We start from the raw sequence: 27500 nt of genomic DNA on the forward strand, positions 1-27500 counted from the left end.
GGGTTGAATTGGATGATACGAAATTGGAAATTGGGAAATTGGGAAAATGGGAGAAAAAGTGGATTAAAAAAAAAAAAGATCCACGACTATCGGTTGACTAAGAATGTCTCCAGTCGAGGACCGTCCGCCATTTCCCTCGGACATCACTCTTCGCCTTTCGTTCTCAGCTCCTCTGCGACACTCTCTCCTCCTCGTTCAGCCTCAGACGCGGATGGACCCCAGCCCTCTCCTCCACACAAATAGCCCAGAGCGAGTCCAAAGAAATGTGGGAAGTGGGACAGCTGTCTTTGAACAACCGGCTCCATCCATCCACCACCACGGCCAGGACTCTCGGGGCACGCGGCCAGACAGTAGCACAGTATAGCGCCGAGCTGGACCACAACACCCAGACAAACACAGATGGACCGAGGCCTTCATGGGAACCCGCATGGAAACTCGCAGCGTGCAGCGCGCCCATTTTGTGTCTCGCAGAGCCGATGTCTGAACTCACCGCCCCCCCCCCCCCCACCGCAGGACGGATGACCGCGTGCAGATATATAGACACTCCGCAGCTGGAGAGACGTGCTGATTGGCCCCTTTGTGGCCCTTTTTGATTTCCCCGTGTGGAGAGAGAGAGAGAGAGAGACGCCGGCCCTCCCGCCTGCGCGGAAGGACGAGAGGGGGGCGCGGCCGCTGAGAATGGGAGCGAGGACTGCCGACGGGTAGATTGCGCGCTCCGAGCCGGCGCCCATTCATCCCTGTTCCCTCCTCTTTCTCTCGCTCAGTGTGACGCGAGATGAGCATTTCACTAATCAGCCGGAGTCCCACTGTGCTCTTTCATCGTTCTGTGCCCCGACGCGGAGAGGCCCCTATCTGCCCCTCTGTGGGACGGTGCCCGGCCACATAAGTCATTATAGGAGACACTGGGCAGAGGGGGGGAACTGTGCCGTTTTGGCCATTCAGGGGCTCCGTTTCCTGACTCCCTGCACAGGGAGACCTTATACATCTAGTAGAGTGACTGGGGTTTGTGTGTGTGTGTGTGTGTGTGTGTGTGCGTGTGTGTGTGTCAGTGGAACAGGCAGATTTTTTTTTTTCTTATCCACTTTTTCTCCTCCTGTTTTTCTGTATTTTCCTCCCGTCCCAATTTTTGTCGTTATGCCAATTCCCTCCCTCCCTTTCCTGGTCGTTGCGCACATGTGCCCCCCCACTGGTCGGTCTAGGGAGCCCTGAATGCTGCTTCCTCCGATACATAGGAGACAAGCCAGCAGCTGTCTTTTCACCTGGCAAGCGAGGACTCTCATTGGTGAAGTGTAACGCGTGGGAGGCTCACACTACTACCTTCACCATTTCCCTCCCTCGCTAGTGTGCAGGCGCCCTGACCGACCTGTAGGAGTCGCTGTTTACAACGACCAGATTACCACCCACCGGCTTCCCTCCCGCTAACTCAGCCAAACGAGTTAGTATGACGATCGGCCCAAGCCACAGGCAATGCTGACTCCGGGAGTCGAGACCGCAGCCTCTTGCGTTGGTGACGAGCACAATCTCCGCTACGCCACCCGACCGCCCCTGGCCTGTGTGTGTTTTAACCCCTACCTGCCTGTTGTCTCTTTAGTTTACTAGGATCCCTAATTAGCTACAGCATTGCAGTAGCTATTCTTCCTGGGGACCGGGGTCCACAAAATAATGTACATTGTGACTGTGCAACATAATACTTACATCATAGCATCATACAGAAAAAAGCATTTCATGGATAAGTATTCTGTATTTTACTATGACAACTATTAAAGAAATTTGAACTTGAACTAACATGACATTACAAATAAACATGACGAAGGACACACGCACACACTCACACAAGCTCCAATATACAATAATCAACTATGTGAAATAGCTGTGAATAGAAAGAGTACATACTACTATATGCCCTGTACAGACAGATTATTCTATGTCTGTACTACAGCTGCAGTATAAAGGGGGTGTGGTGAGGGTCTTCTACTATGGCCAGCGCTGTATGTGTGTAGAATGAAGACGTCTAATGTCTGTCTGTCTGTCTCTCTGTCTCTCTGTCGACAGGTGGCGGTGGAGGACAGACTGAAGCTCCTACAGGAAGCCCACAGAGACTTCGGCCCCTCCTCCCAGCACTTCCTCTCCAGTGAGTATATCTTAAGTCATTTCAGGGAACTGTGTGTGTGCGTCTGTTTCAATAATGGGCTGGGGTGGGGTTCGAGCCCAGCTCTCGGCGTTGCTACCAGCTTGGCTGGTCGTTCATACTAACACAATTGGCAGTGTTAGGGGTGGGAAAGCTGTTGGGTGGGGATCGGACGTTGTGGACAGCGACTCCTACAGGTCGGTTGGTGCGCCTGTACAGCAGAATCGGGAAGTATCGGGGGCAGCGTGAGCCTCCCACGCGTTACTCCTCGCCGCTGAGAGATCGCGCTGTCTGGTGAAAAGATGCGACGGCTGCCTCCTCGTGTACCGGAGGGGACACGTGATGCAAGGCTTGGTCCTCACTGCAGCCGACCAGTGGGAGGCATAGTCTAGCAACGTTCGAGACAGGGGAGGGAAGAATTGAAGGGAGAATTGGCGAGGCGAAATTGGGATGGGAGAAAAAAAGAAAAATAAGGAGAAAAAGTGGATACAAAAAAAGAATGGGCTGGGGTGGTGGGTTCAGTTCCTGATAGTGGCAGACTGAAGGCAAAATAATATCCACTCACTGGACCACAGCGGTCAGTACTTCATCCCAGCAGGGTCCTCATCATGCCAGTGACTCACATGAGTAACAGAGGGGTACATACTGTAGATACGTAAACGACATCATTCTGTCAAATGTTAAAATACACCTTGGTCAAAATGTACCACTAAATAAATGTACCACAAAAGGCCTCTGTTACTGCTGCTGTTGCTAAGATCCACACAGGAAACTGCAGGACTGATGTTTACTGGTGGTGGCTAACGTACAAAGAGAGTCGATCTGTTCAGACTACTGCCGCTTTTCTTGCTTTTGGAACTTGAAATGGTGGAAGATGTTTACACTAGGGCTGTGAAACTGTTCCACTTGTACGTGTTAACAATGTGTTAATTGCATGATAGGCAGTGCAGAATGCACCAGGTGGTACCTGTGGTAATGATGACATGCTTAGGGGACGTAATCATAAATACTTATGGGTCACAGGAGTTTTTTTATAACATTAAACTTTATTATTATGTTATTTTATCAATGAAAAAAAGTTTCTTTGAGTTAAAAGATTTGTTTTACAAGAGCTTCCTGGCCAAGACAGCAACAGCACAATTAACAGGGTTTCAGACATAAAATCATAGAACAATACAACAATTTACAATAACGTTTAAAGTAAATGACAGAATCGCAAAATATCAAACATCAACATCAAGGTTCAGTACAGTATATACAGTAAATCAGTGTGTGCCTCCAAGTCATTAAGCATGCATCCAGTGAGACCAGCTCCCAAAGATAATTTTGCAACTGATTCCAAGCAGAGGAAGCAGCATACTTAAATACCCTTTTCCCCCAATTGATGATCCCATACAGTTAAAATATGGGTGATACATTTTGTGAATTTCTGCTGACCTTGGCTTTAGGAATGACGATCCCATACTAGTTAAAATATGGGTGATACATTTTGTGAATTTCTGCTGACCTCGGTTCCTCCTTGGGATAAGGATAATGATGTTGTCGTTAACACCATTAGCTTGAGGATGAAAGGCAATAGACGCTAATTGGATCCCGCTCTCTCTCCCAAATCTCTGTGGAAGGAATTTGCAACACAACTTGATTGAATCCAAAAGTAATTTGGGACACTTTGTATAGGTAATGAAATCTGCCATTCAGGGGATGTCTGGTGTGGCAATTCAGAATAAAACAGACAGACAGACCAGTTGCAGTTTCAAAAATAATAGTTTGCTTTATTTTTAAACCGAACACAAATACTCTACTGTCCTCATTTTATCTCACTTACCTTCCTGTTACCGGTGTGTCTCCTCGCTCCTCATGTGAGTTCCTTGCCCCCTATATCCTCACTTTCCTCAAAAAGCGCACCCCGTTGTGATTGGCTAGCTGGTCTTGATGGCCTACTTAGCTGCAGGTACACCTGGAAGCGGAAGTCCATTATGGGCAGATCATAGCCATTGTGCCAGCACATAACACACTTCAATCACCAAGCCCAGTGGTGGCTTAGGGTTGCCACACTGGTCACTTGTTATTCTCCTGGTTCAGAGAGCGATTAGAAAGGTGAACCCACTGTCCACAGGAGATGGCTTTTGAAGTTATGAGAGTTGATTTTGGTCAAAAAACTATTAAAATATAGTTTGTCAAATCAATCCTCGAAATGAATGTATTTATACAAATGTGAACGATTGAATTGACTTCAACTGCTGGTAGTAAAATAAGAGTATGAATGATAATGACCGATAATGTAGCCTAATAAACGGTTATTAATAGTATAATCATAATACCTATGCGGTGGAGTGATACATTTAGTTAAAAGTCAGTGCTGGTATACTGAATATCAGCCCTCATGGAATGCCTCTTGTCCAATCTTGTTAAGTATAAAATGTTTACGAATCAAATCACTGTTTACGTAGACAGTCTGAACTGTTCACCATTTACATGCTCCCCCTCGGTCAGATGATACGTCACTACGGACTCAACGTTCACTGCTACGCTGATGATACTCAGCTCTATATCAGCACCTCAGCATCCTCCCAGCTCCCCCCACAGTCCTTAGTCAACTGCCTCCACGCCATAAAAACCTGGATGTCAACCAAACTACTCAAACTCAACAGCAAAAAGACAGAGCTCATGGTTGTGGCCCCCAAGGCACTGCTCCGGAAGGTTGGAGATCTCCTCCTCCACGTTGACTGCTGTTCCATCTCCCCGTCTCTCGAAGTCCGTAACCTGGACGTCACCCTCGACTCCACACTTTCATTTCACTCCCACATCAAATCCGTCACCAAGTCTGCCTTCTGCCACCTCAAAAACATCTCCCGTCTCCGACCCTCACTCTCAGACTCAGTGGCTGAGACCCTGATCCACTCATTCATCACCTCCCGGTTGGACTACTGCAACGGAGTCCTGTTCGTGGGACCCAGCAAAGCCCTGGACAGGCTCCAGTATGTTCAGAACTCAGCTGCCAGGGTTCTCACTCACACCAAGCCCTGGCAGAACATCACCCTCATCCACCTCCACTGGCTCCCAGTCAGGTTCCGCATCACTTTCAAACTCCTGCTCCTCACCTACAAGTCCCTCCATGCCCTCGCCCCCCGATACCTGTCTGATCTCCTCCACCAGCACACTCCATCCCGGAACCTACGATCCTCTGATCTGGGTCTCCTCTCCATCCCTCGCACCAGGTTACGGACTTTTGGGGACAGGGCCTTCAGCGTGGCGTCCCCTACCCTCTGGAACTCTCTCCCCCCCCCCCCCCCCCCCCGAAATCTGCAACGCCCCAACCCTGGACAACTTCAAAACTGCTCTAAAAACACACCTCTTCACCAAGGCTTTTCCCCATCAGTTAGTTTAGATTAGGTCCATTATCCCTTACCTGCCCTCCTCCCCTCTTTTTTCCCTACTTCCCTAGCCCTATTTTTTTTATGATTGTGAAGCGACCTTGGGTTTCATGAAAGGCGCTATAGAAATTTGATCTATTATTATTATTATTATTATTATTGAACACCAGGATCAGTTGACAGTTCCTGATTGGTTCCAGAAGGCCGTCGTCATAATGTGTGTAAGACTGCTTTTTACCTCTGCAACTTTTAATACTGCACAGAAGACAGATCTGAGTCAGCTTCTCGACTCAGTGAGAAGACAGCTTACTGCCGGACAAGACAAATTAAAACGCCTCGTCACGCAGAAAGTAAAACCCCGGAAAAAGTTAACTTCAAGCCGTTTTTCCCTTCTATCTGACGAGAGCTGTGAAGTACATAGGCGTGTAATCTCTCAAGAGAGACACGCACACACGCGCACACACACACGCACGCACACACACACACACACACACACACACACACACACACACACACACACACACACACACACACACACACACACACACACACACACACACAGCCACAGCATTTGCAGAAGAGGCACTCTGCTCTTGAATAATGCAAGGTTTAATTACAGCTCTCCACTGACTTCCTCCACTTTCTCTCTTCTCCTCTCAGACTACAGTGGTCATTAACAGAGAGAGAGAGAGAGAGGGAGGGAGGGGCGGGTATGGGGCAAGAGAACTGATAAATGTGGGAGGAGAACCATTAAATAAAGTATCATTTTCTACCTCCCCACCACCACCACCATCACTAATGTCCACAGTAATCGCCTGCTTACCTGACTTGGCACCCTGACACGCAGCCAAAGCGACTCTGTGGGAGACTGAGCCTTGCTGTGTAGAGAGGCTCTGCATCACTGAGACTGAGCCTTGCTGTGTAGAGAGGCTCTGCATCACTGCCGAGGCTCATCCAGTGTTACACAGCAGTTGGTTCCAACCAAGTCATTTGATTTGACAAGAGGCATTCCATGAGGGCTGGTTTTCAGTTTAACAGCACTGGGACTATATATTATAGTCCTATATAGTCCACTATAAACTATAAATCATTCCACCAGCACAGGTATTCTATTATATATATATATATATTAGGGATGTCCGATATTATCGGCCGACCGATATTATCGGCCGATATCGGCAGTAAAATGTGATATCGGAAAATATCGGTATCTGTTTAAAAAAAACAAAAAACAATAACAATATTTGTTATATATATATCCAGTGAAATTATTAGTTACCTGAAATTATTCAGTTTTTTGGGGTGGGAAACCCTGCATATATCGGTATCGGTTGATATCGGTATCGGAAATTAAGAGTTGGACAATATCGGAATATCGGTATCTGTAAAAAAGCCAATATCGAGCATCCCTAATATATATATATATATATATATATATATATATATATATATATATATTGTTTACACTGCTTATCTTTACTATAGTTGTATTGCCTGTATGTATGTCTTCTACTATTACCATGCCCGTACCTGTACCCGCCCTCCTCCATGCTGCTATGACGCCCGAATTTCCCCAAGGGAATCAATAAAGGAATATCTTATCTTAAGATAACATTAACAATCATTAATGATTGTGTCAACAGACAATTTTTTTTCACTGGTTGCACAATAAATGGAAACGTCCAGATTAATGTACATGATACAAAGTAGCTAGCAAGCAGTAACGTGTGTAGACCAGATACAAAGTAGCTAGCAAGCAGTAACGTGTGTAGACCAGATATAAAGTAGCTAGCAAGCAGTAACGTGTGTAGACCAGATATAAAGTAGCTAGCCAGCGGTAACGTGTGTAGACCGATACAAAGTAGCTAGCCAGCAGTATCGTGTGTAGACCAGATACAAAGTAGCTAGCCAGCAGTATCGTGTGTAGACCAGATACAAAGTAGCTAGCCAGCGGTAACGTGTGTAGACCAGATACAAAGTAGCTAGCCAGCGGTAACGTGTGTAGACCAGATACAAAGTAGCTAGCCAGCGGTAACGTCTGTAGACCAGATACAAAGTAGCTAGCCAGCGGTAACGTGTGTAGACCAGATACAAAGTAGCTAGCCAGCGGTAACGTGTGTAGACCAGATACAAAGTAGCTAGCCAGCGGTAACGTGTGTAGACCAGATACAAAGTAGCTATCCAGTGGTAACGTGTGTAGACCAGATACAAAGTAGCTATCCAGCGGTAACGTGTGTAGACCAGATACAAAGTAGCTAGCCAGCGGTAACGTGTGTAGACCAGATACAAAGTAGCTAGCCAGCAGTAACGTGTGTAGACCAGATACAAAGTAGCTAGCCAGCAGTAACGTGTGTAGACCAGATACAAAGTAGCTAGCCAGCGGTAACGTGTGTAGACCAGATACAAAGTAGCTAGCCAGCGGTAACGTGTGTAGACCAGATACAAAGTAGCTAGCCAGCTGTAACGTGTGTAGACCAGATACAAAGTAGCTAGCTAGCGGTAACGTGTGTAGACCAGATACAAAGTAGCTAGCCAGCGGTAACGTGTGTAGACCAGATACAAAGTAGCTAGCCAGCGGTAACGTGTGTAGACCAGATACAAAGTAGCTAGCCAGCAGTAACGTGTGTAGACCAGATACAAAGTAGCTAGCCAGCTGTAACGTGTGTAGACCAGATACAACGTAGCTAGCCAGCGGTAACGTGTGTAGACCAGATACAAAGTAGCTAGCCAGCAGTAACGTGTGTAGACCAGATACAAAGTAGCTAGCCAGCGGTAACGTGTGTAGACCAGATACAAAGTAGCTAGCCAGTGGTAACGTGTGTAGACCAGATACAAAGTAGCTAGCTAGCGGTAACGTGTGTAGACCAGATACAACGTAGCTAGCCAGCGGTAACGTGTGTAGACCAGATACAAAGTAGCTAGCCAGCGGTAACGTGTGTAGACCAGATACAACGTAGCTAGCCAGCAGTAACGTGTGTAGACCAGATACAAAGTAGCTAGGCAGCAGTAACGTGTGTAGACCAGATACAAAGTAGCTAGCCAGCGGTAACGTGTGTAGACCAGATACAAAGTAGCTAGCCAGCTGTAACGTGTGTAGACCAGATACAAAGTAGCTAGCCAGCGGTAACGTGTGTAGACCAGATACAAAGTAGCTAGCCAGCTGTAACGTGTGTAGACCAGATACAAAGTAGCTAACCAGCGGTAACGTGTGTAGACCAGATACAAAGTAGCTAGCCAGCGGTAACGTGTGTAGACCAGATACAAAGTAGCTAGCCAGCGGTAACGTGTGTAGACCAGATACAAAGTAGCTAGCCAGCGGTAACGTGTGTAGACCAGATACAAAGTAGCTAGCCAGCGGTAACGTGTGTAGACCAGATACAAAGTAGCTAGCCAGCGGTAACGTGTGTAGACCAGATACAAAGTAGCAAGCTGTGCAGGAAAATCTTTGTGTTCAGGTTTCCTGGCAACAGTCCAAGTTCAAGAGCACAGTTGTGGAACTATTTGTTGGCGAAGCTACATAAATGATTAAATAAACAAAGAGAGTGAAAACGTTCCTCTATTCTTTTCTCGTGTTTTTAGATCTATCAATCTATTTATCTGGCCGATCTGTCTGCATGCTGTACATTCTAAATGGGAGTGAAAATATTAGGGGGAAGGGAAGTCTGTGTGTGTGTGTGTGTGTGTGTTTTTTATTTTATTTTAATTTTTATGCACCGTAAGACACAGCTAGTCTCTACCATTACAGGGATATATGTCCCACCCGCCACATGGCGTGATGACAGCTTGTAAAGCCTTAATGTTTGGCAGCTGTTCTCCTAAGCTGTCAGTCTGTTGTTGTTTGGGTCTGTTTTGAAGATCCACTTTACTTCCTCTATTCTCTACCTTGTCGTCTGATGGTAAAACCCACTAGATAGAGGGCAGATCATGTAGCCCACACTGTCCACAATCTGTCTCTTCATCTGTCTCTGTCTCTCTCCATGTCTCTCTCTCTCCATGTCTCTCTCTCTCTCTCTCTCTCTCTCTCTCTCTCTCTCTCTCTCTCTCTCTCTCTCTCTCTCTCTCTCTCTCTCTCTCTCTCTCTCTCTCTCTCTCAGAATACAGAACTATTAGAGGCTAGATTTATTCAATACCAGAGTTCTTAGAAAAACTAAACTGATTAACTGTGGTGCATATTAAGATTGTGTTCTGTCTATTAAGATGGTGTTCTCATTATATTGTCTGTCTCTCTCTCACTGTCTCTCTTCCTCTCTCTCTCTCTCTGTGCAGCTTCGGTACAGCTCCCCTGGCAACGAGCGGTTTCGCAGAACAAGGTTCCATATTATATCAAGTGAGTTGCATGCAATAGAATGGTTTAGTGTGAGTGCGTATGCACATACTGTATGGGTGTGTGTTTATGTGTTATATATTATGCATGTGTTAAACATCTGTTCAATGTTTAATTTATCAACATGTGTATGTATATGTGTGTGTGTTTGCTCTCCACTGCTTATTTGGGCATCTGTATAAACTATTTCTGTGTGCAAGTTTATTTATTTTATATTTTTTTTATTAAACCTCATCATCCCTCTTTCCAATGCAAGGCAACTGTATGTATGTAGCACTATCCCTACACAGAGGCAATTTTAAAGTGCTTTACAAACGGTATATTACAAACATTTACATTAAAAACATGAAAAATAAATAAAGGGAAAAGAAGACATGAGAACAAAACGGTTGTAAGGCTGCTTTTGACGGTAGTCAATACGGGGGAATGTCTCGCATTCTCTGGAGGTTTGTTCCACAGAAGTGGAGCATGATGACTAGAAGCAGCCACACCAGACACTTAGTTTTCACTCTCAGGAGCAGCTAGCAGACCAGTCCCTGATGACGGGGGAGGTCTGGAGGGTAATATCCTACAAGCATGTCAGAGATGTACATTATCTTGGAGCTGTAGTAAGATGAGATATTCCTTTATTGATCCCCTTGGGGAAATTCAGGCGTCATAGCAGCATGGGGGAGGGTATGGGCATGGTAGAAGACGTAAATATAGACAATACAATGATAGTACAGATAAAAGTAAGCAGTGTATTATGAGCAAGTAGGCAGTGTGATCTTGGAGCTGTAGTAAGATGAGATATTCCTTTATTGATCCCCTTGGGGGAAATGCAGGTATCATAGCAGCATGGGGGAGGATATGGGCATGGTAAATATAGGCCCTTTATTGATCTATAGAAGAGCATAAGGATTTTTTTTTAATCCACTTTTTCTCCCATCCCAATTTCGTGTATCCAATTCTCCCCTCCCCTGTCTTGAACGTTGCTTGACTATGCCCCCCACTGGTCGGTTGTAGAGAGGATAGAAGCCTTGCATCACGTGTTCCCTCCGGCACACGAGGAGGCAGCCTGTTGCATCTTTTCGCCTGCCAGCGCGGACTCTCATTGGCTAGGTGTAACGTGCGGGAGGCTCACACTACCCTCGCCACTTCCTGTCTCTGCTGTGCAGGCGTCTCCCAAACCGACCTGTAGGGGTCGCTGTCCACAACGTCCAATCCCCACCCATCGACTTCCACCCGCTACCTCTGCCAAATGAGCCAGTACGACGGCCGGCCCAAGCCGAAGGCAATGCTGAGACTGGGATTCGATACCGGAGTCTCTTGCATTGGTGACGAGCGCAATCTCCGCTACGCCACCCAGCCGCCTGAGCAGAAGGATTTTGAAGTTAAGACCAGCTAGTGAATGACTACTTTCTCAGTCTTTATTAAAGTTCTAGCAGCGGCATTCTGAATAAGCTGTACTTGTATAAGCTGTAAGTATTGAGTTTTCTTTGGGTAGGCCATACAACAGACCATTGCAGTAGTCTAACTACTCGTCATAGGGGCATGTATTGGTCCGGGAGGCCGGAGACTATCGCATGCTTTCCTCCGACACATGTGCAGCCAGCCGGCAGCCAGCCTGGCAGCGCAGACTCTCACTGGGAGAGGGTAACGTGTGGAAGGTCACACTACCTCTCTCCAGATCCCTCCCTCGCTGTGCAGGCGCCCCGACCAAACTGTAGGAGTCGCTGTTTTACAACGACCAGGACCCACCCACCAGCTTTCCGACCCCTAACACTGCCAATTGTGTTAGTATGAGCGACCAGCCAAGCTGGTAGCAACGCCGAGAGCTGGGCTCGAACCCAGCGTCTCCTGCGTTGGTGGCGAGTGCCACATAGCCGGCCCCTCAGAGCCGGTTTTGACAATAGGTCCCTTGTTCTTGTTATATATTTAAGATGGTAGAAGGCTGACCTAGTAACAGATTAAAAGTAGCCACTGACATTTGGGTCAGAGTCCATAATGATTCCTGAACTTGTTTTAAAATCTTCACTAACAAGTTTTCTTTTGCCTCTCCTTGCTTGCCCCAGTTGTGTCTTTATTTTAATTATAGAATGTCTTGACACATCCAATCATTCGTCTGTTCAGTGAGTCAACAGGACCATAGTTGTTTCGTGAAAGAGTTATACACAGTTTGAGTGTTGTCTGCATAAGTATGGTATGAGATGTTATTACGATGAATCATTTGGCCTGGTGGAAGCATATGCCGATTGAATCAGAGAGGCCAGAGGCTTGAACCCTGTGGCACTCCACATGTTGTGCTGTTTTATTAATATTTTTTTTAAATTTATTTAAGGTATGATGTCACCAATAGAGGCAAAATAGTCCCTGTCTTGTAGCTATGGTTTTAACTAGGGATGTCCGATATTATCGGCCTACCGATATTATCGGCCGATATCGGCATTAAAATGTGATATCGGAAAATATCGGTATTGGTTTTCAAATTTTATTTTAATTAATTTTTTTTTTAACATTTCTATAACCTTTATTTACCCAGGCAAGCAAGTAAGAACAAATTCTGAATTTATTTATTGTCAAAAGTATGCATAATGTTGTGTTAATTCCACAACAAGAGATATGTAATGTTAATTACCTGAAATTATTCTATTTTTGGGGGGGGGGGGGGGGACCCTGCATATATCGGTATCGGAAATTAAGAGTTGGACTATATCGGTATCGGTAAAAAAGCCAATATCGAGCATCCCTAGTTTTAACCAATTATGGACTGGATTGTGAAGGCCAACCCAGTGTTCCAGTCAATAGAGAGGAAGAGAGGGGGAGAAAGAGGTAGAGAGAGAGAGAGATGGGTGCAGATAGAGAGAGCACTGTTTTGCAGCAAACCAGCACCTGGACCTCTGTGATCCCAGAGTTAATCACCCCTGAAACAATTTGTGAAGTGTTTTATTCCAGCTCTCTGGATTCTGGTTATAAAGTTTCATGAGCTATAGCAAGATCCTGTAGGTCACTGTTTTAAAGCCAAAATAGGTCAAACAAAAACACTGCTAAACTATGGTTGTTCTTGCTGCTCTGAGGACTCTCATATCATCCATTTAGAAAAAATGCTAACTCCTTGAGTTCGTCTTCTTATGTAACCCAAATAAACTGCAGTTGTCGCTGCCGGCGATGTCAACGCATCACTTCCTGTGTGCTGCTGGATGATGTCCCCCGGGAATGTTGCAGCATCTGTGTTTAGAACAGCAAATGTAGCGATTGTTAAGGTGTGTCAGAACAGTGCATACTGTAGGTGGACTCACTATTTTGGTATATCAGTTGGCAATCGAGAGTAGTTTTTGCTAAGCATCTCAGCTCCCAGTGTGGCACCGATGCAGGTGCCTCTTGCATGAACTAAAATGACCCTCCGTTTGTGATCATCTATGCATAATCAAAAAAAAAAAAAAAAAAAACTGGACCTTCTCCTTCAAACCATTCAGAGGCACATTTTATACGGCGAGTTTCTGCCGACTCGGGGATCTAAGGAAGCTATGTTCGCTACAAGAGGTCTGCAAAAGGTCACTTTTGATCATAAGGTCAGATGAAGAGCCATCTTTTATTTAAGGCCTCCTGTAGATTCATCCACGCGGGGCTCATTACATTACGAGAGTCTTGCATTTCAGAGCCCTCCATCCTAATCCGGTCTGACTCACTGTATCACGTCTGTATCACTTTCACAATGCACTGTGTGATTGACCTTATTCACACGGTGGCCATTTTGCTCTTATGTCATGCTCGAGTGACGCAGTAAAAGTATTTATCGCACATTCAGTTCACATGAAGGAGCCGTAGCGTCGACCGCACCAAAGAAATATCCATCCTGTCCATGGAGGACGACGGAGAAGCGTCTGACTGTCACTGCAAGGAAAGAACTGGAGGACCTTTTCTTTTTTTTGTATCCACTTTTTCTCCTTATTTTTCGATTTTTCTCCCATCCCAATATCGTATTGCCAATTCTCCCCTCCCCTGTCTTGAACGTTGCTAGACTATGCCTCCCACTGGTTGGCTGTAGTGAGGATAGAAGCCTTGCATCACGTGTCCCCTCCGGTACACGAGGAGGCAGCCTGTCGCATCTTTTCACCAGACAGCGCGGACTCTCAGTGGCGAGGAGTAACGCGTGGGAGGCTCACGCTGCCCCCCGATACTTCCTGTCTCTGCTGTGCAGGCGTCACCCAACCGACCTGTAGGAGTCGCTGTCCACAACGTCCGATCCCTACCCATCGACTTCCACCCGCTATCTCTGTCAATTGAGATAGTATGACGACTGGCCCACGCCGCAGGCAATGCTGACTCAGGGAGTCGAGACCGGAGTCTCTTGCATTGGTGACGAGCACAATCTCCGCTACGTCACCCAGCTGCCTGGAACTGGAGGACTTTTTAAAAGACAGACAAAAACAGATCCCGGTCCTCTTGAGAGGTAGAGATGAAAAACTGATTCCGGTCCTCTTGAGAGGTAGAGATGAAACACAGATTCCGGTCTTCTTGAGAGGTAGAGATGAAAAACAGATTCCGGTCCTCTTGAGTGGTAGAGATGAAAAACAGATTCCGGTCCTCTTGAGAGGTAGAGATGAAAAACAGATTCCGGTCCTCTTGAGTGGTAGAGATGAAAAACAGATTCCGGTCCTCTTGAGAGGTAGAGATGAAAAACAGATTCCGGTCCTCTTGAGAGGTAGAGATGAAAAACAGATTCCGGTCCTCTTGAGAGGTAGAGATGAAAAACAGATTCCGGTCCTCTTGAGTGGTAGAGATGAAAAACAGATTCCGGTCCTCTTGAGAGGTAGAGATGAAACACAGATTCCGGTCCTCTTGAGAGGTAGAGATGAAACACAGATTCCGGTCCTCTTGAGAGGTAGAGATGAAACACAGATTCCGGTCCTCTTGAGTGGTTTATGCGTTTATGTTTATTAGGATCCCCATTAGTCATCATCGACGTGTTGACTATTCTTCCTGGGGTCCTCACAGATATACACATACAAATATGAAACATTCCGTATGACAAATATCAAGATGTATCCATCAGTGGACCAATTGCATGCTTTTGCAGAGGACAAGAAGCCTTCAGTCGACTCCTTCAGACATTAAGCACCCCCCACAGCACAAATGGAATGATTCAAAAAAGTAATATATATATATATATATATTATACCTTTTTTTATATTTTTTTGACCAATAGTTGACTAACGACAAATTTTGGCCAATCATATTCGACCATCCAAATCCTTAGTCGGGGACAGCCTATATCACATACATAATCAATAAAAAATAAAACAGAAGGTCATAGGTGAATCCATTTCACTGTACCTTTAAAACAAAAACAAAGTAAACAGAAGAAGTTTGGATAACATGGCTGCAGCTACACTCATGCATGACATATATTGATTATGGCGCCTTTAAGTTTCTCTTTGAAACTGTCCTTGTTTTCCGTCCGTATGATATGTAATGGGATCCTATTCCAATATGTTATGGCTCTATACATTGCAGTTTTCTTTAGAGCGTTGGTTCTAGGCAGAGGTAGGGTAAAGCGACTACCAGAAGCATGTCTGGTATTATGGTCATGTCTATCATTGGTGGATAAAAGCATAGAATACAATTTAGTGGGTTTACCTGAGGTACAAATGTTCTTTAAAAACCTAATCAAACTGCATGCTAGTCTCTCGTCCACCCTCATCCTCGACAGTCTAGCGTGCATTCCCTCCACACTATTCCTTATAGAGCAGTGAAGAGTGAGGCGGGCAGCTCTATTTTGAGTGAGCTGGAGTTTACTAAGCTCTTGCTTTGACGCGCTAGACCAAATTGCTGTAGTGGTGCCACAGTGGTAGAGATGAAAAACAGATTCCGGTCCTCTTGAGAGGTAGAGATGAAAAACAGATTCCGGTCCTCTTGAGAGGTAGAGATGAAACACAGATTCCGGTCCTCTTGAGAGGTAGAGATGAAAAACAGATTCCGGTCCTCTTGAGAGGTAGAGATGAAAAACAGACCGCTATCCGCAGCAGGCGACTGTAGCGAAGCCTTGGCTTTGCATCCCTGTCACTTCAACCCCTTCCGAGTGCATTTCCTCGAAAGCTGGCTTTATTCTAAAGTCTTTCCGTCACCCGACCTGAAGCAGGCTGAGCACTAATATGCTCGTCAACGCTCCAGCTGTGTGTGTTAGTTTGTGTTCAGGCTTAGGCCACAGATGCTATAATTCATGCCTTCGCTTTGATTGAATATGGTTGTTTATTTAGGCTGATTATGCACACTGATTTTATTTATAAATTTTTTCATGCGTGTTGCACTTTTGTAAAGCCTCAAATGACCGAGGCCTACACTTTCTATTGGTTCATGTTAATTGCAACAGAAGAAATGCCGTTCATTATTTAAGACGTCATGTAAAGGTAAACCAACAAAGGCCATATTTTTTTTTCTCTTCACAAGCAGCTGATTTTGTTTTGTTTGTGCAATAATCAATTGAAACAATAAAGAGGAAATACATAGAAGTCCTATTTTTCCTTTGTCTCTCAATAACATAACAATGAATTACAACAACAGCCTAATTATAGGGGCGGCTGGGTGGCGCGGCGGACTAAGCGCTCGTCACCAACGCGAGAGTCACTGGTATCGAATCCGGCTGTCAGCGTTGCCTCCGGCTTGGCCGGCCGTCATACTGGCTCAATTGGCAGAGTCAGCGGGAGGGAAGCCGGTGGGTGGTAATCTGGTCGTTGTAAACAGCGACTCCTACAGGTCGGTCAGGGCGCCTGCACAGCGGGGAAGGGAGATGGTGAGGGTAGTGTGAGCCTCCCACATGTTACACCTCACCAATGAGAGTCCGCGCTGGCAGGTGAAAAGAAGTGGCTGGCTGACTCCATATGTATCGGAGGGGACATGTGATAGTATCGATCAACCCTCCCTAGACTGACCAGTGGGGGGCACATGCGAGCAACGACCAGGAAGGGGAGGGGGGGGATTGGCATAACGACTAAATTGGGATGGGAGAAAAACACAGAAAAACAGGAGGAGAAAAAGTGGATACAAAAAAAACAGCCTAATATGATGAAGACGTAATTAATTAATAATAACAGCACGTTTGAAGAAAGTAGCCTACATATGAGCGGTTTAGTTTTTCTAGTCCAAGTACTTTGTACTTTATGTAATTTGATCATTGCACAGTTTGTACCCCCTGCAGCTTTCACTACCATACAATAATTTCTGCCGAGGCCCAAACAAACAAGGTATTCTGGTAGGACAGCTGTAGTGCGGAGCGAGGGGACAGACGGAAGGAGAGAGAGAGAGAGAGAGATACATGCAGAGAGCGATGGAGAGAGAGAATAGATACAGGTAGAGAGAGAGGAGATACAGGCAGAGAAAGAGAGAGAGAAAGCTGAACACCTGCAATATGTTTGGCCTGCAGCCTAATACTGGAATGAGCTCAGAGATGAAAGAGAGAGAGAGAGACGAAGAGACTTAGAGGACAGGCTTATAACCTTGGAGTCAACAAGTGCCGCCTGTCATCACAGATGTGCCCAGCCGATGAACCAGCCCCCCCCCCCCCCCCCCCCCACTGCATACACACAAACACAAAAGTAGACATGCTCAAGCACACATACGCAAAAGTGTAGCACAACACGCACACCATTCGCATACACACACACAAAAAGCAAATGTGCTCCAGCCCACACACTAAAAAACTTGGAGCAAGACAGACACACAGACAGACAGATGCATACACACACACACACACACACACACACCCACACACACACACACACACACACACACACACACACACACACACACACACACACCATATGCGCACTCCTTGCCTCTTGGTTTTTGCATTCCGGGGACGTGACCAGGTTTGCCCTCTTTTTTTTTTTATCCTATTTTTTTCTGCCTGATTTTTTCTATTTTTCTCCCCATCCCCATTTAGTCGCTATGCCAATTCCCCCTCTCCCCTACCTGGTTGTTGTGCGCATGTTCCTCCTACTGGTCAGTACAAGGGAACCCTGAAGTCCACCACATGCTTCCTCCGACACATGTGGAGACAGCCAGTGGCTCTCTTCTCACCTGGCAGCGAGGACTCTCATTGGTGAAGCGTAACGCGTGGGAGGGTCACGCTGACTTCACCATTTCCTGCCTTTCGCTGAGCAGGCGCCCAGACCAGACCTGTAGGCGTCGCTGTCCACAACGCCAGATTACCACCCCATCGACTTCCCTCCCCCTAACTCAGCCAAACGAGTCAGTATGACGACCGGCCCAAGCCGCAGGGGCAATGCTGACTCCGGGAGTCGAGACCGCAGCCTCTTGCGATCTCCGCTACGCCACCCGACCGCCATAAGGTTGGCCCTCTTTTAAGCTCTTTACAAACGGGCTGATCAGAGAGAGAGAGAGAGAGAGAAATTGTCCTCAAACTCCTCCTTTCTCGTCCTTCATGTCTTTATAGAGACATCTATAACGTCACCGCCATTGTATTGTCTGTTGTTCAGCGTTTCTCAAATCGTTTCAATTCCCTCGCCTGTGCACTCACCCATGTTTGGTTAAAAAAAAGGGAATTTTCGAATCTGTGTCTGTGCTCTCCAGGGCTAACCGCGGGTCATTGGCAGTGCGCTGACTGTCTAGTGACCCTGGTGACTTTGACACATTAATTCCGGCGGCGCCGCCCTCCTGTTCCCCTCCTCCCTCCTCCCTCTCGTGTCCTTTTCTCCCCTTTAGTAAAGTTCTGAAAATAGTCGGGAGTGCTGAGAAAATGTCTTTTGAAATGCAGAGTGCTGTACGGAGAGAGAGAGAGGAAGCAATAGAGTTCTGTACGAAGGAGGTGAAGAGAGGAGGAAACGGAGATGGAATGAGAGAGCGGGTAAAGCAGGAGACATGTGGAAGATGTGAAGAGGAGGGTTTTTAGGCACTTATCACTTGTCACTCCTCATCTGTGAAAACTCGGGGCAGAAAACTGTCACCCCCCCCCCCCCTCTCCAAGAAAAGACTGCCAAATCCTCTTTCTTCTTTCTTGAGTCACTCCAATATTTGCCTAATTCTGTCTCCCTGCCTGAATATTCAGAGATACTCATCAACAGTCTCATGATTATTCATGATGGTGTCTGAGTGTGTCGCAGCTCTCGCCCCTGGAGGAGCGATGGTGTTGTAGCCAGCGTGGTTTGATGGAACATCTCCAGTCACCCCCGCTCCGCTATTAGGATGCGCCGCGTACACAGCCATCTTTAATTAATGCCACGGGAGGTTTCTGTTGTCGGAGCTACTGTCGAAAAATTTGAAGCGTTTAACAAATGTGTTAACTTTTTTGGTTTTGGTCAGTCTGTTCAAGATCCATGGAAAACGGCATTCAGGGCATCGCGATCTCCCACGTTTTGACGTATTTCCAAACGCAACAGACCTTTTAGGTGGACGGGGGTTGGGTTGATTGAAGTTGGATTGACATCCTAAAGAAACCGCGCATTTATAGTTTGTATAACGATGGGGGCGCGGCGGGGTACTCTGATCGTATCGGACCATGTTTCTGGTGTTTGCCCTCAAGTGCAGAGTGACAAACTCACGGATTGGGTACTTTCTTCCAGGAAGAGGGAACGATTTATTTCTTTAGACGAAAATAAAAAGGACAATCTTTTTTTTTGGCACATAGTGATAAATAGATGAGAACTAGGTTCAGACAAACATGGTAACATTTGTTGAGTTGAACCTACGAGGCAGAACAGAGGAACCGGGTAGAGTGGAGTTAAACACCGTTGCCCTCATTATGACATTGACATGAAGCTACGGGTTCAAACAGAGGGTTTCTAATGTGTTCACTGACGGAAGCAGCGCCCCGTTGTTCGTGTGTGTGTGTGTGCTTAGTCAGAAGCAACATGACTGGTTTCCATCACAGTTGATTGTGGTTTCATCTGTAGCTCCAATGTCTCTTTTTCACGTGCCCTCCTGCTCTCGCAGCTCAATGGCATCATTGTGTGTTTACTCCAGTCGTCGGTTCTGTCGCCTGACGCTCATTATTGACGATCCCAGCGAGGCTCGCACGTGCGCTTGTCCACATGTTACGTCGATGATATCGTCTCTTATCCTCGGTCGACCCCGAAGCGAGCAACTTTTTGTTTTAATTTGTGTGTGTGAACTTATTTAGCTGACGTTTGATTCCGAAGGACCCGGCGTCGATTTTAATTCGGCCGGGCGAAACTAAATAGAACCGTGGCGTCCCTGAGGGTTCCGACCGTTAGCGATGCAAGCAGAGGCGCCCCGGGGTCATCCGTCTCTACGGAGGATGAATAGTGATGAACATCTGTGGCTGTTGGAGGACATCTGCAGTCCGCCACCCACCACCGGTTCACCGCCAGGCCCCCCGCTACCCATCAGGGAGTCTGTGAGGGCGGCCACGGGTTAGAAGATACAGAGGGAAAGACGAAGTAAAACCTTTTTCCAAAAAGGTAATTTGAAAGTCCTCTGAGATCAATTCAATTCAATTCAAACCTTTATTTGTTCTCCAAAGGACAATTGAGGTCACCCTCATTTTCAATGTTGTCTAGACTTGGACATTACAATGCAGGTGTGTGTACTGTATGAGGTGTGCATACTGTATGCGTGTACTGTATGTGTGTGTACTATATGTGTGTACTGTATGTGTACTGTATGAGGTGTGTACTACTGTATATGAGGTATGTGTACTGTATGAGGCGTGTGTACTATATCAGGTGTGTACTATATGAGGTGTGCATACTGTATGAGGTGTGTACTGTATGTGTGTGTACTGTATGAGGTGTGTACTATATGAGGTGTGCATACTGTATGAGGTGTGTACTGTATGTGTGTGTACTGTATGAGGTGTGTACTGTATGAGGTGTGTGTACTGTATGTGTGTGTACTGTATGAGGTGTGTGTACTGTATGTGTGTGTACTGTATGAGGTGTGTACTGTATGAGGTGTGTGTACTGTATGAGGTGTGTGTACTGTATGAGGTGTGTGTACTGTATGAGGTGTGCATACTGTATCCGTGTACTGTATGTGTGTGTACTGTATGTGTGTACTGTATGTGTGTGTGTACTGTATGAGGTGTGTACTACTGTATATGAGGTATGTGTACTGTATGAGGTGTGTGTACTATATCAGGTGTGTACTATATGAGGTGTGCATACTGTATGATGTGTGTACTGTATGTGTGTGTACTGTATGAGGTGTGTGTACTGTATGAGGTGTGTGTACAGTATGTGTGTGTACTGTATGAGGTGTGTACTGTATGTGTGTGTACTGTATGAGGTGTGTGTACTGTATGAGGTGTGTGTACAGTATGTGTGTGTACTATATCAGGTGTGTACTATATGAGGTGTGCATACTGTATGAGGTGTGTACTGTATGTGTGTGTACTGTATGAGGTGTGTACTGTATGTGTGTGTACTATATCAGGTGTGTACTATATGAGGTGTGCATACTGTATGAGGTGTGTACTGTATGTGTGTGTACTGTATGAGGTGTGTACTGTATGTGTGTGTACTATATCAGGTGTGTACTATATGAGGTGTGCATACTGTATGAGGTGTGTACTGTATGTGTGTGTACTGTATGAGGTGTGTACTGTATGAGGTGTGTGTACTGTATGAGGTGTGTGTACTGTATGAGGTGTGTGTACAGTATGTGTGTGTACTGTATGGACGCCACCTCCCCCACTGCAACACACACGTCTCCCATGAAAGCAGGGATTATTGGAAACAGGTGCAGTCACTGTCTGTCACATCCTCATTGTCCTCACAGCTGGCCTGATCCGTTCAGATTGGGCATTTATTTATTTATCTATATTTATTTGTTTGTTTAGTTTGTCTAGTCCTGGGTAGATTTGGGTTATAGTCTCGTTTGTGTGTGAAGCACCAGAAGAAGACATCGGTCAGAAGCGGGAAGGTAAACAGGATGGAGCTGAGACACCCCCCCCCCCCCCACCCCCCCTTCATGTTCCCATCTCCTGTGTGAGAGAGTGGCTGTGCAAGGTCCTGTAACCCACGGATCCTGCGGAGATCAGAAGAGTGTGTGCGTGTGTGTGTGTGTGTGTGCATTCCCTCGCCTTGTCAGTCTGCGGGTTTTGAAGAAGATTTGACACAATGTTGGGGCTGCAACGATTAGTCGACATAATCGACGACGTCGATCATAAAAACTCGTCGACGCCGAATTTTTGCGTCGATGTGTCGTTAAAAAAATACAAAAAATACTTTAACTTTAATAAAAAAAAATTTGCACCACCTATCTTTGTGAAAGTGGCTTCTCAGCTCTGGGCCCTGTTTCATGTACGTGGTTCAACTAAGTCGATCAAGATGTCCATTATCCAGCTTCAGTTAACCCGATGTTCGAAGCCGGGATTTTCCTGTTTCACAAAGGTGGATTCAGTCTCGTTAACTCAAGCCAGACTTGCGAGTCAGGCTAAATGCGCGCGGCCGTTTTAGGTGAAAAGCCAGCACGTATCGATGGCAGAGATCCTGATTCTCAACGGCATTGATTGATTAATTGATTTAAGATTTATTGACAGATTGCAATACGGCTCAATCGCCTCGCCGACAAGTTAAATGCGTTATCTATAGGCTAATTCTAAGTCCCTCATTACCTCAATCAATCAGATTATATCTCTTTAAACTTGCCTGCTGGATTGAATAATCAAATGAGATCTTGCTAGCGAAAATTATTAGTTAACTGTTATACAGAATTACGATACGGCTCTCTTACCCATTGATTGATGTATAGTCAATCTTTTACTTATCTTCTCTGTGGTGTAACGGGTTCTTCTTTTGACTTTCACACGGACGACCGGGGTTCAAGACCCTAGTCTTTTCCTTTTTGCAATATAGGAATAATTCAATTTGGTGCACGTTGAGAGCTATATAAAGAATGACATCCTCAATGCATGTAGATTTATAATATTTTAACTTAAAACCAGGCTACTTTGGCGTATAATCATTAATATTATATTCAAAAAAATCATATTGGAAACACCGGGATTTGAACCCCGGTCGCTGGATTGGCAGGCTTGAGCACTACCGCTGGGCCACTGGGCCAGATGGGATAAATTCATTGTTTATACATTAATGAACGAGAGACCCGTGTTTAGAATATCCTTTGTTTTGAATGAAGTTTATCTCTTTATCCTCATTCATTAATGTGACGTCAACGGCTCATTCAATTTCTCAAATCCGTCAAACAGCGCATCTCATCAGACATCTTAATCCCACAATTAAAATAACCACATCATGTGTACATCGCACGAGCGAGCGCCACCGTCGCCACGGTATATATAAAATACGGGGAGGCTACATCAACTCAAGGGACACCAACAAGCTCAACAAGCTGGTGAGGAAGGCTAGCTCTGTGGTGGGAGTCGAGCTACCTAGACTTGAGGTGATGGTAGAGAGGGGGATGATAAGGAAGCTGGATGCCATCATGGAGAACCCCTACCACCCCCTCTACGACGAGCTAGTCAAGATGAGAAGCTCGTTCAGCCACAGACTCATCCCCCCCCGACACTCAACTAACCGCCTCGGACAGTCCTTCATACCAGCGGCCATCAGGCTCCACAACAGTGGGCAGCGACTAGCAGCCTCCAGGCCCCACAACAGGGGGCAGCGACTGCTACCAGACATTGACCTGGGACTTATAGGAACCCAAGGGGGACAAAGTAGACTACCCTGGTACTTTGATTAATGTATACTCAGTAGATAGTAAATTATTATAACACTACCTCCTGCATACTGCACCTCATGTGACACTGTGAATAATGTGAATATTCCTCAGCTAGTCAGATAGTAAATTATATTGACCATATTGATCAAATTGTTTACACTGCCTGTGTTGTCTTTTACTACCTGTATACTGTGTTGTTTTACTACCTGTACCCCTCCCCCCCTCCCCCCCATGCTGCTATGATGCCTGAATTTCCCCAAGGGGATCAATAAAGGAATATCTTATCTTATCTTATCTTATAACGTGCATTATTTAGGACAAAGTGAATTTAATATCAGCATTTTGGGTCTATTTTACATTTCAAAAGCCCCCTCTGGAAGAATGGAGCACAAAAACGTAATTCAGAATGGTATAATGCAGATCGTAGACTGTGGGAATAGTTTCAGGAAACGGGCTGTCACTTCTTTGCGGGGGCGTGGCGATAGTTCAGGCTAACTTGAACTTGAACTCTGCTTTCGAGCAGGCTCAAACTTTTGGATCTGTTGGCATGGTGATCTGGAAAATCCACGTATATGAAACCGGAAAGTCCGGCTAACCCAGTTATCCAGCTAAAGTTATCCGGCTAACTCAGTTATCCAGGTACATGAAACGGGGCCCTGGTCCAGCTGAAGACAAAACAGAGGAACAGATTGTACATTGAGCATGACCTCAGAGTTGCTTTGTCTACCATCACCCCAGACTCTTGTCAGGAGCAAACAACATCCCCAGTTATCCCATTAATTCCCTGGGATGTTAAGCTAACAAGTCTGCTAAGAAGGATATATTATTTATTATTATTATTATTATTATTTAATTTCGTTGTGTTTTTAGCCCTAGTTGCACTTTTGTTGCAACCCCAGTTATCCCATTAGTTCCCCCAAACTTACTGTCGGTCTGTTATGTTAAGCTAAGAAGTCTGCTAAGAGCCCGGAAAAGGAGCCGCGCCCACAGGAAGCAGAGATGGAGGGTGTGACAGAAATAATCGTTAGATTAGTCGACTAATCGAAAAAATTATCGACAGATTAGTCGACTACCAAAATAATCGTTAGTTGCAGCCCTACACAATGTATAGTATACCATTTTGTATACATTGAAAATGTGGAAACGACCTGTCTATCTTGCGAGACTGTGCTGTCTGTGATGACACTGCTTACAGATAATGCTTACAGATATTGATGATGATGGTGGGTGCAAACATGTTTTATGAGAGAGAGAGAGATGCTGTCAATCATTATGCATGCTTGTATGTTTCTTTTTTTTGGCCACATTTTTCTCCTATTTTTTGTATTTCCCCCCCCATCCCAATTTAGTCGCTCATGCCAATTCCCCCCTCCCCTTCCTGGTTGTTGCACACATGTGCCCCCCCCACTGGTCGGTCTAGGGAGCCCTGAAGTCTATCACACGCTTCCTCCGATACATAGGAGACAGCCAGCAGCCTCTTTTCACCTGGCAGCGAGGACTCTCATTGGTGAAGTGTAACGCGTGGGAGGGTCACACTACCTCCACCATTTCCCTCCCTCGCTGTGCAGGCGCCCTGACTGACCTGTAGGAGTCGCTGTTTACAACGACCAGATTACCACCCACCGGCTTCCCACCCGCTAACTCTGCCAATTGTGTCAGTATGACGACCGGGCCAAGCCGGAGGCACCGCTGACAGCCGGATTCGATACCAGTGTCTCTGCGGTGGTAGACAGACGCTTAGTCCGCTGTGCTACCCGGCCGCCCCGCATGCTTGTATGTTGAGCACTTATGCTTGTATGTTGAGCAGACTGCCAGGTGTCTTAATATCCGTCGCATTTGCAATGTTTATGTCCCTTTTGTGCATTTACTGTGTGTGTCTGTGTGTGCGTGCGTGTCTGTGTGTGTGTGTGTGTGTGCGTGCGTGTGTGTCTGTGTGTGTGCGTGCGTGTGTGATCCAGACCTAATGGTTCTCCACCCTTCGTGTGTTTCAGCCACCAGACACAGACCACCTGCTGGGACCATCCTAAGATGACTGAGCTGTACCAGTCGCTAGGTAGGACACGCACACTCTCTCTCTCTCCTCTCCCTCTCTCTCCCTCCCTCCCTCCCTCCCTCCCTCCCTCCCTCCCTCCCTCCCTCCCTCCCTCCCTCCCTCCCTCACTCTCTTTCTTTCTCCCTCCCTCCCTCCCTCCCTCCCTCCCTCCCTCCCTCTCTCTCCATCCATATATAAATCCATATTATCCCTGGAGGTGTCCGGTGTTTCCATTCCTTAATGAGCAGTTGGATCTGTAATAATCAGCAGTTGGATCTCTGGGAGGTAGTTCGCTGTAGAGCCCAAGGATGAACAAATAAGACTCTGTTCCACAGAGACGGAGCTCACTAACCCAATTATACACAGGCACACACACACACACACACGCACACACACACACACACACAATCACTCACAGTGCTTTTATCACTTTGGCGGAGTTGTCTCGTAGAAGACCAAGGTCTTGCTAGTTATCTTAGACCCATGCGGCAGATTCTGTCTGATTTGATTATTTTCTATCCCGTTTCTTTTCTTTTCTTATTTCTTTTCCTCTGACCCTCCTTCCTTTATCTTTAATCGTTCCTTGTCTCTTCTTTTTTTTTTTTTGCAGCCGACTTGAACAATGTGAGATTCTCGGCGTACCGGACGGCCATGAAGATCCGCAGGCTACAGAAAGCACTGTGCTGTAAGTATGATAAACACACGGGCTGCTACCCTGCGCTGTAAGTCCATTACCCTGAATACATGCTGTGAGTCCAGGTGGAAGGTGCTTGTTGAAACGACTTGAGGCTCAGCAGCGAGTGACAGCAGTACTGTAGCCAAGGACAGATTGGATTTCATATTAGTCACAGTCGTGACTGTAAGGGCATATACGCACGTGCATCCACTGTATTCCTCCCATCGTCGTCATAATCATGGCAGACATCTTGGTAGGCAAATGACGGGTGATTGTGATAAAAAAATAAAAGCGTGTGATACTCGTTAAATGACAACCGTGGCCAGTGATGTATGTGTGTGTATGGCAACTGCCTGATGATATACTATTATAATATGATAATGTAATATAATGAGGAGACGCAGCACTCCGGGAGTTTTGAATGGAGAGATCCGTAACACACAAATGTATAAATCGTTTCTTTCTTTATTTCGCACCATTTCAGCGAAACCGTAAAAAATCAAAACATTGATCATGACAGAAAGTGTATATAAAGGTGCTGAGTAGAGGCAAGAGACCCAGATGGGCCTATACGGGGCCTCAACTCATGAATTAAATCATCTAAGTGAAATAAGTTCATAAAAACTATTTTCATAATATTAACTCATTGACCGCCGGGAATTAGTCTGCCCCCGTTCTAGCACTGCCACGCTTTAAAAGATAGGAGTGCGTCACCTTGTTTGTAGAGCTATAGCTATATTCTATATTCTAGCTATGGATACAGGCCCATTTGACATCACCTATCTATCGTTCAATATGTGAAAAGGAATACATTTTTTCATCCATACGTTCCCGTGTTATACCGTGGTGAATATAAGTATCGTTATACACATTAAGCTACTGGGTGAGTGAGTAAGCTACTGGGTGAGTGAGTGAGTAAGCTACTGGGTGAGTGAGTGAGTAAGCTACTGGGTGAGTGAGTGAGTAAGCTACTGGGTGAGTGAGTGAGTAAGCTACTGGTTGAGTGAGTGAGTAAGCTACTGGTTGAGTGAGTGAGTAAGCTACTGGTTGAGTGAGTGAGTAAGCTACTGGGTGAGTGAGTGAGTAAGCTAGTGAGTGAGTGAGTAAGCTACTGGGTGAGTGAGTGAGTAAGCTAGTGAGTGAGTGAGTAAGCTACTGGTTGAGTGAGTGAGTAAGCTACTGGTTGAGTGAGTGAGTAAGCTACTGGTTGAGTGAGTGAGTAAGCTACTGGGTGAGTGAGTGAGTAAGCTACTGGGTGAGTGAGTGAGTAAGCTACTGGTTGAGTGAGTGAGTAAGCTACTGGTTGAGTGAGTGAGTAAGCT

The 27500-nt window shown here is 45.9% G+C and overlaps 1 protein-coding gene across 1 annotated transcript in view; it reads left to right on the forward strand.

Moving 5' to 3' along the window:
• Window positions 1–27500, forward strand: part of LOC311229107 (utrophin-like) — a gene marked incomplete at its 3' end in the record, with an annotated part of 228255 nt that overhangs the window by 156619 nt on the left and 44136 nt on the right. Inside the window, 4 exon segments of the mRNA XM_084315124.1 lie at window positions 2053–2131; window positions 9769–9829; window positions 25462–25523; window positions 26113–26187. Of these exon segments, the coding sequence (XP_084171250.1) occupies window positions 2053–2131; window positions 9769–9829; window positions 25462–25523; window positions 26113–26187 (277 nt within the window).

This window comes from Notolepis coatsorum (assembly GCF_963971535.1).
Source record: "Notolepis coatsorum genome assembly, chromosome: 5".
NCBI classification, from domain to species: Eukaryota; Metazoa; Chordata; class Actinopteri; order Aulopiformes; family Paralepididae; genus Notolepis; species Notolepis coatsorum.